This window comes from Porites lutea, chromosome 3, assembly GCF_958299795.1.
Source record: "Porites lutea chromosome 3, jaPorLute2.1, whole genome shotgun sequence".
Taxonomy (NCBI): domain Eukaryota; kingdom Metazoa; phylum Cnidaria; class Anthozoa; order Scleractinia; family Poritidae; genus Porites; species Porites lutea.
Genome location: NC_133203.1, coordinates 40,575,870 through 40,588,984, shown reverse-complemented (window position 1 = coordinate 40,588,984; position 13,115 = coordinate 40,575,870). Strand labels below are relative to the sequence as shown.

General features: G+C 40.1%; 1 protein-coding gene across 2 annotated transcripts in view; it reads left to right on the top strand.

The window, feature by feature from the left end:
• Nucleotides 1-13,115, top strand: part of LOC140931130 (kinesin heavy chain-like) — a 35,399-nt gene that overhangs the window by 9,004 nt on the left and 13,280 nt on the right. For both annotated transcript variants that reach the window (XM_073380880.1, XM_073380881.1), the window contains exons 11-20: nucleotides 600-690; nucleotides 1,112-1,260; nucleotides 2,038-2,207; nucleotides 3,502-3,777; nucleotides 4,378-4,482; nucleotides 5,110-5,154; nucleotides 5,301-5,399; nucleotides 6,668-6,763; nucleotides 7,685-7,802; nucleotides 8,330-8,406. In XM_073380880.1, coding sequence (XP_073236981.1) covers nucleotides 600-690; nucleotides 1,112-1,260; nucleotides 2,038-2,207; nucleotides 3,502-3,777; nucleotides 4,378-4,482; nucleotides 5,110-5,154; nucleotides 5,301-5,399; nucleotides 6,668-6,763; nucleotides 7,685-7,802; nucleotides 8,330-8,406 — 1,226 coding nt within the window. The remainder of the gene's footprint in view (nucleotides 1-599; nucleotides 691-1,111; nucleotides 1,261-2,037; nucleotides 2,208-3,501; nucleotides 3,778-4,377; nucleotides 4,483-5,109; nucleotides 5,155-5,300; nucleotides 5,400-6,667; nucleotides 6,764-7,684; nucleotides 7,803-8,329; nucleotides 8,407-13,115) is intronic.

Here is a 13,115-nt window from a genome sequence, read left to right as displayed (position 1 = left end):
GGTGAACTACACTGTATGGGAGATGACATCATCACCAGATCTGTAGTTCAAGAAAGTTGTATTATTGCAACCAGTGCAGAGCTACAACATTACATCATTATAAAAATATTATTACTGCTATAACAGCTCAATATTGTAATTTTATTGTAGTCCTTTTAAAATGGTGATTTCTACTCAACAATTTGAGCTATGATTAACGTTAATATAAATATATGATAGTCGTGGAATTTTACCTTCAATTCCTCTTTGTGGTCAATTCCTCTTTGCGTCACACAGGTCAGGAGAAGAAGAAAAAATGATCAGCTCAAAAGAATCTTGATTGTCAGGAGCTGACTTCCCCCCCCCCCGGTTTTGACCGTTTTACTGAAAACAGTCAGATTTTGACAGTCAAAGGAAATGACACCTCGTTTTTTGGGGGGACACTCCCTAGCCCCGTAGCCCCCTCTCCTCCCCCCCCCCAAAAAAAAAAAATAAATAAATAACGGTTTTGAAACAATTTCTCCTTATTAGGACCACAAGCAATTTATGGCCAACATTTTGGAAAATATGCATCCCAGTGTTAGAGCTTTTTGGTTGAATTCTATTATTGTTCAATACAGGTGGAAACGCAAGAACAACCATTATAATCTGTTGCTCTCCATCATCGTTTAACGAAGCGGAAACACGATCCACCCTCATGTTTGGTCAAAGGTAAAGTTGAGAGAAATTCACATATGCAGTAGATACAATTCAATTGTCTACAGATCGATATTAACTGTCCGTGGCTAAATTGATCTTCATCTATAGTTTCTTTAACCTTGGGTCTTCAAAAAACTAATGAAGTGTAGTCCATGTTTCCTTGAGAGAGAGCCGAAGCAGTTATTACTTTGCGCAGGTAGCTAAAAACCTTGGGACCCCAAGCAAGACTAGGGTTAACACCTAGATTAGCAATTGCTATTTTGCGGGCCAGTCTATTGTAACCAATAGTCTTATGAAATGAAGTTGAAGTTGAAGTTGAAGTTGAATTTGTATTGCCAAGCTGCAAAGAAATTTTCAATTAGCCTGTGTGCAGGCGCTGGTTAGTTTATTAATTGGTTAGTTGTTAGTTGTTAACACAACCTGTAATCTTTAGAGCCAAGACTATTAAGAATGTCGTGGTTGTCAATGAAGAGCTTACAGCCGAAGAATGGAAACGGCGCTATGAGAAGGAGAAAGAGAAAGTGGGCAAACTTCGGGGAGCGATCGGCAAATATGAACTAGAACTGCAGCGTTGGCGAGCAGGTATGACTTTTCTGAGGTACATTTAGATGTATGTGATTGGTGGGTGGGGCACTCCCAGGGTTCTAGCAAGGTTATTTGAGGGGTAGAAGCTCCCCTCCCCCCAAAATGCCCAGCTTCCCCCTAAAAAATGTTGTTATCATAACAGTATATAAGTAACTATATGGGAAAAATCATCCAGACGCGACGAGGTCAGTGCACACACTGGAACATTTCTCAAAGTTGTGTTTCAAAATGCACCAGATTGCATCTCAGCGCATACTCATTTGAAAAATTTCCGGGGAAATATGCCCCCCCCCCCCCTTCCCTAGGAAGCGGCTGCCCTTCGGCCACTCGGGACTTCTCCCCCAAACGAGAAATCCTAGATTGAACCCTGACATCTAGTAGTCGCTCAGGTTTGTCGTGCGGGCGACCAGGTTACTTGCGAGCTAGAGAGGCTAACGCGCGAGAGAGAGGACGTCTTCTCCTCGCGCGCCCGTAATATGCTCTCCCGGGCGACAATCCTGAGGAACAAGTAGCAGTATTCTCTTTTGTTCCTCTCGATAACTTTCCCCAGAACGTTTTCACTGATAAATACCTCATCTATGGGTCTCAAAAGATGGCTTGACGCAAGCCTGCGTGGCTAACGGTTTGTTTGGCGAGCGGGAAAAACTCGTGGCTTCGCAGTGCACTCGACAAACACAGCTTGACACAAACTGAGGATAATTCACTATAATTATTTCCCCACACTGGCTAATGTACTGAATAGATTTCCTTCCGTAATTTCTCTTTTTCCCATAGGCGAATCAGTTCCCGAGATTGAACAGATGACCAATGCCAAAGACAACCGACATTCCCAGGTATTTGAGAGTCTTGCTCTGTTAGCTCCAACACAACCTGCCGTGAGCGACAAGGAAAGGAAGAAATTCGAGGATGAAAAATCAAAACTTTACACTCAGCTAGATGAGAAGGTAAGGATACATTATAATTCTTAAAATATTTGCTAAGGATAGGTGCGGCTTTGTCGTGTAGAGATCAGGAATAGCATTGAATTTCTGTGTTTCGACGTTCCATAATGAGTTCGCAGGAATGAGAATGTAAGGGTATCATTTATTTTCTTACAATGTACTTGTTAGAAAGCCGAATAGGGCCCTAGCAGGCCCTTGACAATACAATAGTTCATATTAATGAATAGTTAACCAATGAAATGCCTTTCAACTTGTCTCCGTGCGTTCAAACCGAGTATGAGTTTAGAAGTTTTGCCTTTGAAGAGAAGGAAAAACTGGTGTACCTGGCGCGGAGAAAAATCTTTCGGAATAAGAAAAAAACTCGATCCACAGAGAAACGCCGGGCCGAATCAAACCTGGGTTCCTTTGCTGGGACACGCGCCCCGGAGTGATTTCACCTCTTCGTCATCCTTGCCCCACACCAGCAGATGCGACGGCGACGGCGACAGTATAACAACGGAAGCATCTAAAGCATCAAATATAGGTTTAATGATACTTTGTCTTTTTACTCTACTTAGATACGGTCCATAAAAATTGAGCTCCAGAAAAATTCTCAAACATTTGACAAATTAGAGCGAAATGGAATAATACTGTAGCGAATGAGCTTTGAAATACCGTGAATTCACCTTTTTAGGTGACGTTTTTGCAGCCGTCCCTCTTGGCGTCGTGGTTGCGTAAACTCCTTAACATTTTGTGGATCCGTAACCGTGATAGCCTGAAAGCAAGGTCTAGTTTGCGAGTGTCGTTCCGGAAGCGAGCCGTTCCTCGCTCGCGCGCCTCCTTTCGCCTGCTGCTCACGCTTGGCGTCTCACGATATTTCCCAAATGGAAAGCTTACTCGAAGGCTTTAACCGTCATCAGAAGGTGAACCGACTCTCGCCCAAATCCGAGGAATTTTTTCTTGTGGAATCCGAAATCTAAGTTCCGCTGACAAGGAATTCGGAAAGGCGGGTCAAAAATACAGGTCAGAGTACAGGTCACCATGACAGAGATAAATGAACAGCATTAAAAGTGTCTCCTAGCCCTAATCTCTTAACAAAATGCTCTGTTAGGTCAATGAAAATCTTTGTGGTTTGGTAATTTATCGATGGAGCAGTGACCTGTACTCTTGACCTGAGGAATGTGACCTGTACTGTAGACCCGGCAAATTCGGAATCTAGCTCTTGGAATCTTGAATCCAAAAGCGTGGAATCCAGAATTCAAGATTACCTTACATGGACCGACGTATCGTTTTCTTTATATTTCCATTTTCTTTCAAGGATGACGAAATTCAGAAGCAAGCACGACTGATTAACCAGTTGAAGGAACAGCTGAGTGATCAAGAGGAGTCGCTGAAGTCCAGCCAAGTTGATACGGAGAGACTTCAGTCCCAGATTAACACCATGCAGAGCGAGAGCGAGACATCAAAAACAGAGGTGAAAGAAGTGCTCCAAGCCCTGGAAGAATTAGCTGTTAATTATGATCAAAAGCTACAGGAGGTGGAGACGAAGACCAAGGATAATGACAAGTTATCTGAAGAACTTTCACAGAAACAGGTGCAGTATACTTGACACATGGAATTTTTTTTTTTTTTTTTTCATGTTAGCCTAAAATATCAGCGTAATTTTGCCTTAAATATAATGTTTGTCATGCATCCATTCATCAGTCATAACTGTAAGTTGAATAGTAATTATGATCCATCCATTTAACAATTGATTAAAATGAGACATTTGCAAAATGACGTCATATTAGCAGTAAGACCAGAATCCTTCAGGGTTTTGCTTTCTTCTGCAAATTAGGGCTTTTGTTATTTAAACTTCGCTGGGGTTACCAAATGAAGGGAAAACAAATGGCCTGTTATGATATGTCACTCTAGGGGCTGATTGCAAGTAAAGGAAGGTCACTCGAGGAGCGAAAAGATTTTGTGTACAGACTCAGCATCACCATAGAAAAGCCGCGGTGCTCACCAGCTATCTAACTAGTTAGACCAAAACAAATTCATCCAGAGACTCGAATGTAGTCACTACCTTGTGCATCATACTTTTTGTCTACGGGTAGGGTGGGGTTGAGGGGGTTAAAAAAAAAAGGGCAACACGTTGACTTGCGTAGCAGTTGTTTGACGATGCTTTTTTTAATTTATTTATTTAACATAACAGGTACAGCTAAGCAAAGTGTCCAAAGAACTAGACGAGATAAAGGACTCCACATCAGCGCTAAGGAAAAGGCTGGCGGAAATGATGAACAATTTGCTGTCCGACTTAGTAAGTGGTTTGAGTTACACAACAATTAACTTTCACTTCTCACAGAATTTGTTTAGCAACTGCATGGCTAAATAGAGGTTTGTGCCTGGAGTATGCCGGGCGCTTTCAGTTTTAACAGCCAGCCCCAACATTGAATAACGCCCCCATACCTGGCACAACAGCGCAACCCAGCCATTAGCCCCGATACAAAAGGAAACAAAAAGAGGTACCGATCGGACTGTAGCAGTAAAGTAGCAGTGGAGAAAGAACAACAAGGTAGGGAGGGAGAGAGGGAGAAAAACTGGCTGACAGAAACCTCGAGGGGAACTCCACACGTCACTGAAACATGTGAAGAATGTAGTGAGCTACCGAGCATGCTGGCACAAATCGATGGCGGATCACTATCACTGAAGACGGTCTTTGCTGTTAACCCCTTAAAAATTGCATTTAAGTGCGCTTACCATTCCAAAGTTAGAACTACACCCATGTCTATGTCACAGGTCAAATTTGATTTCAGGTTAACATATATATTTTTTTTTAATCTAGGTTGATTTTTAATTTCCTTTGGCTCCCTGCCCTTGGCGTGAAATCAAATTAAACCTGCTGGAGTGAACTATTCGGTTAAAAGATTATTTTTTATATTTTTAGGGAGAAATTGGAAATGTTATAGGAGGAAATGCAGCTGAGATAAAGGTAAAGTAAGGCCCAGGACAAGCGTTGAACTTTCCATGAGACGAACCAAACTTAGTGACTTGAGTTCGGATCAATTTAGGTTTCGATTTTCTTTTATGTCTACAGGTGTTAAAAGCTTATATAGCTTTTTTTCTGTTTAAATGCAGAAACCAAATATCGATTGCAGTGGCAAATTGGATGAAGATTTTACAGTGGCTAGATTGTATGTGAATAAAATCAAGTCAGAGGTCAAGACCCTGTCCGTGGTAAGTGTTGAGAATCAGCAGTACTACACAACACAGCGTTTAGCGAATTCATCCTGTCTACAACCTTGCCCCTGCCGTAAAGGTGGTGTTACACGGGACGATTTGCAACGACGGTTTTTAGGAAACACAGCGCTACAACATTGTTGCGATATCGTTTCGAAAGGCTGCAACATTACTCCAACATTTGAATCCTGCGTTGCGCTAAAGATCGTCGTTGCGAATCGTCTCGTGTAACATCGCATAGTAGTGTGCGCTAGTGAACCATAGCTTTTTTACAGGTTGTGAAATTTCACAGCGTCATGTTGGTGAGAAAATAAGGTAAACGTGGTCATTCTACTACGCAAGCTTTAGCGAGAATGTCGTAGTGGCAGAAACAAATTATCAAATGTTAGAAGCTTTATCATTTTGCGATCGGAAGAGAGCTTAACCTTCTCTAATAAAGATAACAGTGCTAACTTTTCTGGTGAAAAAAAGTACTATGAAACATTCCAGGGTGGCTATTTTTTTACAATACTCGAAAAAAACGTCAAATGAAATCTTGTACTCGTAGTCGTTCTCGTCCTCGAATCTAAGGGGCCGACCATTTAACTCTTGAGGGGGTGGGGTGGGTGAATTTGAAAAAAAATTTCCTGCAAGCGCTTGTCGGAAGAAAAAAATTGCATGCAGCACAAATGTAATAGAAAGCTTATGGGGAAAAAAAAGGGAAAAAAATATCCTGCCCACCATAATGCTAGAAAAAAAAATTCTTGATGACCGGAAATCCCCCCCCCCCCCCCCTCAAGAGTTAAATGGTCGGCCCCTAAAGGTCTCTCTCTATTACCCCACTACTGTAAACGGTTTACATCTTGAAAAAACGTGTAATTTGGTTCAAGTTAAACTCCTTTGTTGCCAAAAAAAATGGAATGGAAGCAAATACCTAACGCTTTGCAGGGTAGCTCTCTAGCGTCTGAGCTAACCGTGCTTCAGTTAGAGTGACTGGGCACTCGAGGATTTCTTAACTTGTTCTGGCCGAGAACTATCATTGACTGGAATAGCCTGCCATCTGATTATTTAACATTGGATTCAACTGCAAAATTTAAAGCCACCGTCTCTGACTACATTTTTTCAGTGAGATGTTTACCCCTTTCGATTTATTGTATTTTTTATTTTTATGTTTCCTAGTAGTAGTGCTTTAGTTTTTAGTGAGGGGCTTGCGAAAATGTCTGTTATAGATGGTGCAGGATGATATATGTAAATGTAAATAAATGTAAATGTGTTTATTTCTTTAGCGATTCACTAACCTGGAAATAGTGGAAAGTGATCTGAAGTCATCACTTGATGGAAAGAACAGAGAGCTGAACCAATCGCAGCTCCTTATATCACAGGTAATGTACATAAATCTATCAATTTACTTCAGCGACTCGCGCGTTTCTCCGAACTTTTGGGTTATGTGCCTCACATAGTCTCTGTCTAATTTAATTTCCGTATACTCATCACTTCTGGTGAGTCATTTCTCATTAAGCTTTGAAGTAGACAGCTAGGATGTAAAAGAAGGCGGCGGCTTAGCAATAGACTATTGTAAGCAATTTCAGCCTCAGGCTCTCATTCCTTATTTTACCCCTTTTCCCAAAAAGTACGGGGCTCAAACCTCAATTAACCGGTTTTTTTAGTCGGTTGCCGGAACTTAATGAGAATAAATTTTTGTCCGTAGTTGGGTGTCCCTTAGACTGCGAGTAGTCCCCATTTTTCCTCAGGGATAGCACAGCGAGCGAAACGCGAGCGCGCGTGAAAATCATGCCACCGCGTGGGGCGATTTTCACGCGCGTTCGCGTTTCGCTTACTCTACTATCCCTGAGGGAAAATGGGGACTACTCGTAGTCTACGTGTTTCTTAGTGTTGCGAAAAGCATTGTTGGAAAGCTGTTGTGTTTTGGAGTGGGTATAGTTGAGTGTCTTTTCAATCTTTTGAAATACCCCTTCCCGCCACAACGTGATTTTATTCAATGAAACTACGGCAGAACCCCTATAACTCGAACTCGGATAGCTCAAATTCCTCGCTAACTCGAACTAAATTTCTTTTCCCTTGATCAAAATTTCACTGAAATTTACCCCGATAACTCGAATTCCCGCTAACTCGAACTGTTTTTCGTTTCCCTTCAGATTTCGAGTTACCGGGGTTCTACTGTAGTTACCTGGTAAATTATTTCGACATTAAGAAAGGAGGATTATGCGGCAGTCTTTCTATGGTTCCGTGCGGCAATTTTTCGCGCTTCTTTGACGTTAAGTTCGCGTCCTTTTGTTTTTCAGCACGAAGCTAAGATGAAAACACTTGAGGCAGACATGAAGGAAATGGAATCAAAGAAGAGGATTTTAGAAGAAGCTGTTGACTCACTGAATGAAGAAATAGCAAAACTGAAAGCCAAAGGTATATACGTAATGTTTATCGAAAGAGATTTTTAAAACTTAAAGGAGCTGTGTTGCGAAATTCAGCCAAATCAGGTTTTTGCAATTTGCCCGTTAAATTAAAATAACCCCGTAAAACATTAAAGGAAGGGTAAAATAACACAACAGATACAACAGATGCCACGGATGGGCAAGATCGAAACGGATTGAAATTAGGGTTTTTGAAAACTGTTCAGCCTAACAGTTTTTCAACGTTTTTCTCTGCTGTTTGCAGCTTCAAAAATAATGCTTAGGGGACACCTCTCGTTTTGTCATTTCCATGTAATTTCTTTGCCTACTTTAAGTTCCATAGCGATTGAGGGCAAGTAATTGGCAAAATAAAACAAAATGAACTGGACTGCCGTGAAACACAGCCCCTTTAAGGCTGCCTCTAACTCTATGGAGGAAAGTTTTCCTTTAGAAGAATTAGGTCTTTTCACTGAGAATGAGCGGAGAATGACTAGAGGTCTGCGAAGCCAGGACCACCTGAAACCTTGCTTTATTTTGTAGCTCAAATGCACGCCTTGGCGCTCAAAGACAAGGAAGAGGAACACGCCGGCCTGCTTCACGATGCGGGTAAAATGCAGGTATGGTCCTTTTGCTCTTAAAATATATTCTATTTTCCCTGGTACTGGCATATGTAGCCTCATGTTCATTTCATTCTTGCTGAAACGAACTACAACTTCCTAATTAATAAAGTTTTCATTTACGTACAGTATTCGAGACATAAGTTCCGTTAGTTTTAAGAGCTGAGTCAGAAGGAATCTCGTTGGGCTTGTTCTAAAATCCAGAACACCCCGGGGACACCACGCGAAACTCCCGGAACAACCCGGAAAACATGTGGGCGGGTAAAGTGAAAACCAAGAACAGAAACTTACGGGACGGTTTAGTGTGTAAGTATCGTGGCATATTTTTACGAGTCATGCTGTATTTTTCGAGTCAAAATACAGGAGACAGGTAAAAATATCCTGCTATACTACACACTAACCCGTCCAATAAGAGATTCATTTTTTATCTCAAGGAGTATAAAATAGAACTCAGTATAAATTTGCGCGCTTGCCTATTTATAACGAGAATATGCGACAGACTAACCTGAGTCCAATTTTCGTGCGCTTTCAGCAACGCTGTTACTAATTGGTCAGAAATGAAAACTTGTCAAACTGTTTTACTCAGTAAATCTTGTTTTTTTTTTTTTTTTTCGGTGCGTCGTTCAAACATTTGCTAGGAAGCGGATCGTTTTTTGCGTTATTTGTACTCTACTGAGTGAAGTTGAATAATAATAAATGTTCTTTCTAAAAGCCCACGTTCGATATATCAAAATTCTAACATGACTCCGAGGCTTTAGGGTCAAAATTTCTGTCTCCATTGTCTCGAAATTCCTAAAAGAGACTTGAGCACAAAGAAAACCAAACCAAATATAGAAAAATGGCCAGAAACCCTCAGAGTCATGTTAGAATTTTAATGTATCGAACGTGGGCGATTGTTTTGTTTGACGCGTTCTGGTATGTTAATAGCTCGATTTCCAGCCGCTGTTCTTGAAATGAGCCCGCGCTCTTCCCCCGAACAGACAGTCTTTTCTCGGGGAGGACTGAGAGCGGCGGAAATTCCGGGTTCTCGGGCACATGCGATTTTGTTGGGTTTTTCCAATTCAAAAGCCTGCTTTTCCCTAGTAGCGTGGACAAAAGATGATGCCAATAAAGAAATGTGCTACGTACAAGCGAGACTAAAGCTGAAAATTTTCGAGTATTGTGGTATCAAACGAAAGGGACCTTTAACTTTAATCGTTCTCAAAGATCTTGCTAAACCCTCGATTTAGTGTCACGAGTAGGAAAACCTGCAAATGTCGTGAGAAAACTCTACAAACCAATCAGAAAGCGTGACTTGGACCAATCACTGGAATAAATTGCGAGCAGGTTCTTTTGTTTTCCAAAACGCGCGAGATCGGAGATGCTATCGCCTTTTACTTCTCACTTCTAGAAGTCGCTTGCAACTCGTGCTAAAACTTATCACGTCATTAACTTTAAACAAAAACAGACTGCTTGCAGTCTCCTTTAAACTAACAGTAGCTAACACCAGAGCTGCTCTCGCTGTAAAAGCCTTTGGAAAATTCACCCTTGAATTGTAATATCCATTTCAGACCAGACGCGCTAATTCTTCACAAAGCCAATTTTCTTGTCAATAACTGTCTACTAATTCGGAGATATTAATAAATATTGAAAGCTCCATTAAAGGCCAAGAGATTCAGAAAACAACGTCGGCAAAGTTGAAAGTTTGGCAGGTGATGTGAACTTAATAGGCACGTCTAAAATTCTCCTCCTCGCATGTTTACAGCAAGGCGTACCATTTTTCATCCTTTTCTCGATTTAGTTTCTTTCATTGCCGAAACCTCTCATTATAAAGAATTTTATCTAAGAGAAACAAACTCCATCGAGCTTGTAACTTACAATTGTTTAAGAAATTAAATATGATTCCGAAAATATCCTCCGAGGTTTTTTTTAATTGTTTTTAAAAAATGGCTCAAACTCGTTGTTTACTCGTTGGCACTATAGGAAGACTGATGGCTTATCTATGATCGATTACTTCGACTAGTGCGGGGACAGTTGATAATTAAAGTGAAATATTGCACAAAAACTTCAGAACTCTCTTACTTTATAGTAAGACATAACAAAGGTTTAAAAAAGAATCTAAATGACAGATTTAAATTTAGTTTGAAGTAAAATTTCCTGTGTTTTACTTTAAAAAAAATCCCCTTAAACTATTTTCATTATTTTGAAAATAGTTTTCCACCTCGCACTTTTATGCATAAATCGTTATTAATTTTTTTAACTTGTTTTGAAAAGCATTTCATGCAAACGAGATGAAACAATTTTCCTTATTAATTGAAAGCTTTTCTACTTGAAACATTGAAACTAGTAAACGCTTCAGGGGTAATGACTTTGAGGCTTTTTATTTAACTGATATTACACGAACATCTCAAGTTCTATAGACAAATTTCAGTTAATGTCTTTTCTTAAGGACCTTTTTACCTTACGTATTTGAATTGCAAATTGTGTCGTATTTTATGAAGATTGAACTTTTAGAGCAAAAATACCAGTCAGAAATTGTCGCGTTTAAAGAAATGAAAAGCTCCAAGTGCGAATCTCAGATGAGAGAGCTTGGTCAGATGGTTGCGTGATTTCTTGCTAACCATCATGGGCAAACGTATTTGTTATTCTGCCATGGGATTCACAAACGAGAAGTGTGGTTGGCGATTGAGTTCAGATTGTAGTGAGTCGTCAATTGAGGATATTCTAGATTCGTTAAACGATGCTATAGACGACATCTTGCGGAATGCTATGCCACGGGTCAGTACCTTAAACTTACTTATTTGCAAATGTTGCCCTGTTTTGTCCTTGTCTCCTTGTAAGTCAACTTTGTGTTTTTCAAAGGGAATTGGCGAAAATCTAATTCATTCACCTTTCTTGTTCTTCAATACAAAGCCTGGACTAAAAAGACGAAAATTGGCACTCAATAATCAGTACGTACCGGCAATTACTTTATTTTTCTCGTGGAAAACGTTTGCCAGAAAAAAAGTTCTTTTAAAAAATTTTGACCCTTACATCAAGTGAAAACATTACTCAATAATTTATCAAAACAGAACACTTTTTTCCTTGACCGAAGTACCCTTCCAAGCTAATTTTGTGGTTTTCTATGACTTGTTCCATTTAAGGGGATGTGGTTCCCTTTACTTAAAGCTGCGTTATTTGGCAGAAATTTTCTTTTAAAAAAACTTTTCTCAAAGCCGGTTCAAAAAAGATTGTTTTTGTTTTCGCCAATGTGTTATGTTTACGTTTCAATTTGCATGTCAGTTTAAGATGCGAGGCTTATTTATAACTTAGGTTTTTATGAAAAAATAATCAGTATACGTCTAAAGTTAAAGGACCAGACACTATTGGCGATTTTTGTAAAAATTTTTGTTAAGATAACTACTAGAAATTCAATTAAAATTCGTTTTATTTCTGAATTAATGTTCGTTATGAATGTTTTTTCGAGGATTGCAATTTGCATTTTTACCACCACTGTGAAAATGAACCTTATGAAAACTGAACGGAAATTACATTATGAGAATGTGTGTTTATTCGATCTTCTTTGAGGTTAATATACTTCAGGTTATTTGGTTCATGTTTATTGTGCCTTTCTCGACAATTATAGTCGCTATTTTCTTACTGTACTCCCCTAATTAAAGTCTTCAAATGCTTCTTCTCTTTTTCAAATGGTTTTTGTGGGTGACAAATCACTAAAATGGACTTTTAGCTGAAGTAGTCCAATGAAGTACATTGTTAAGGGTTTTGAATCACTTTCGTTCTTATGGACAAGAAAAGTTCATAAACTAATTCAGCGGTAGAGTAAAGGCCATCGAAACCGGCTAATAGCCTGTTCCCTCCCCTCCTTCACGCGTGGTAATCGCGTCCTCGCAAGGGTGTCGCGTTCTCGAGCGCTCGGTTTCTTTCTTCTGTTTTGCACTTGCTTGTGTCTGTTGAAATATTCATCTCATTCCTTAGTCCGCTTTTTTTGTGTCGTTTCAATTTCAATAAGTTATTTGAATACCGTAAAATTCCGAAAATAAGCCCCGGCTTATAGTTTTCAAAGGCCGCTTTTGAGGGGCTTATTTTTGGAGGGGCTTATATTCGGAGGGGCTTATCTACGGAGGGAATCTTGCGTTTCAAAATCGATTAGGCTAGCCTTATAATTGGAAGGAAATTTACCGTTTTTGCTTTGTTTTACTTCGTATTTGAGGGAAATTTTCCAAGTACAAGCCCCGGGAGGGGGGGGGGGGTATATTTGGAGGGGCGATTTAACGGAGGGTTTTTTGTGTTACCGGTTTGGGGGACTTGTATTTGGAGGGGCTTATACATAGCGGGGCTTATTTTCGGAATTTTACGGTAATTGTGTCACGGAATTTAGCCAAATACAGGCCACCAAATGATCGATGTGTAAAAACGACTACTTAAAACATTGAAGGAAATTTAACCAACACAGCAATACAAAAGAAGGTTTGGATGGGCAATGGAGTTACCTTCTCTATATCTCGATATGTTAAAAACCGCCTGACCGAAGGTTCCGTGCAGTGCTTGTTTAACGCGGTAAATTCATAGCCACTCAATATTAAACTCCGTTAATGACTGGTCGCGAGGGAAACAGTTAAATTTGTTTTTCAGAATCTCAATGTTTCCCACAGCTCCACCTCGAAAATCACGGGGATTCGAGGGAAACAAATTGACTGTTTCCCGAGGGAAAATGGTTTGTTATATAGCTG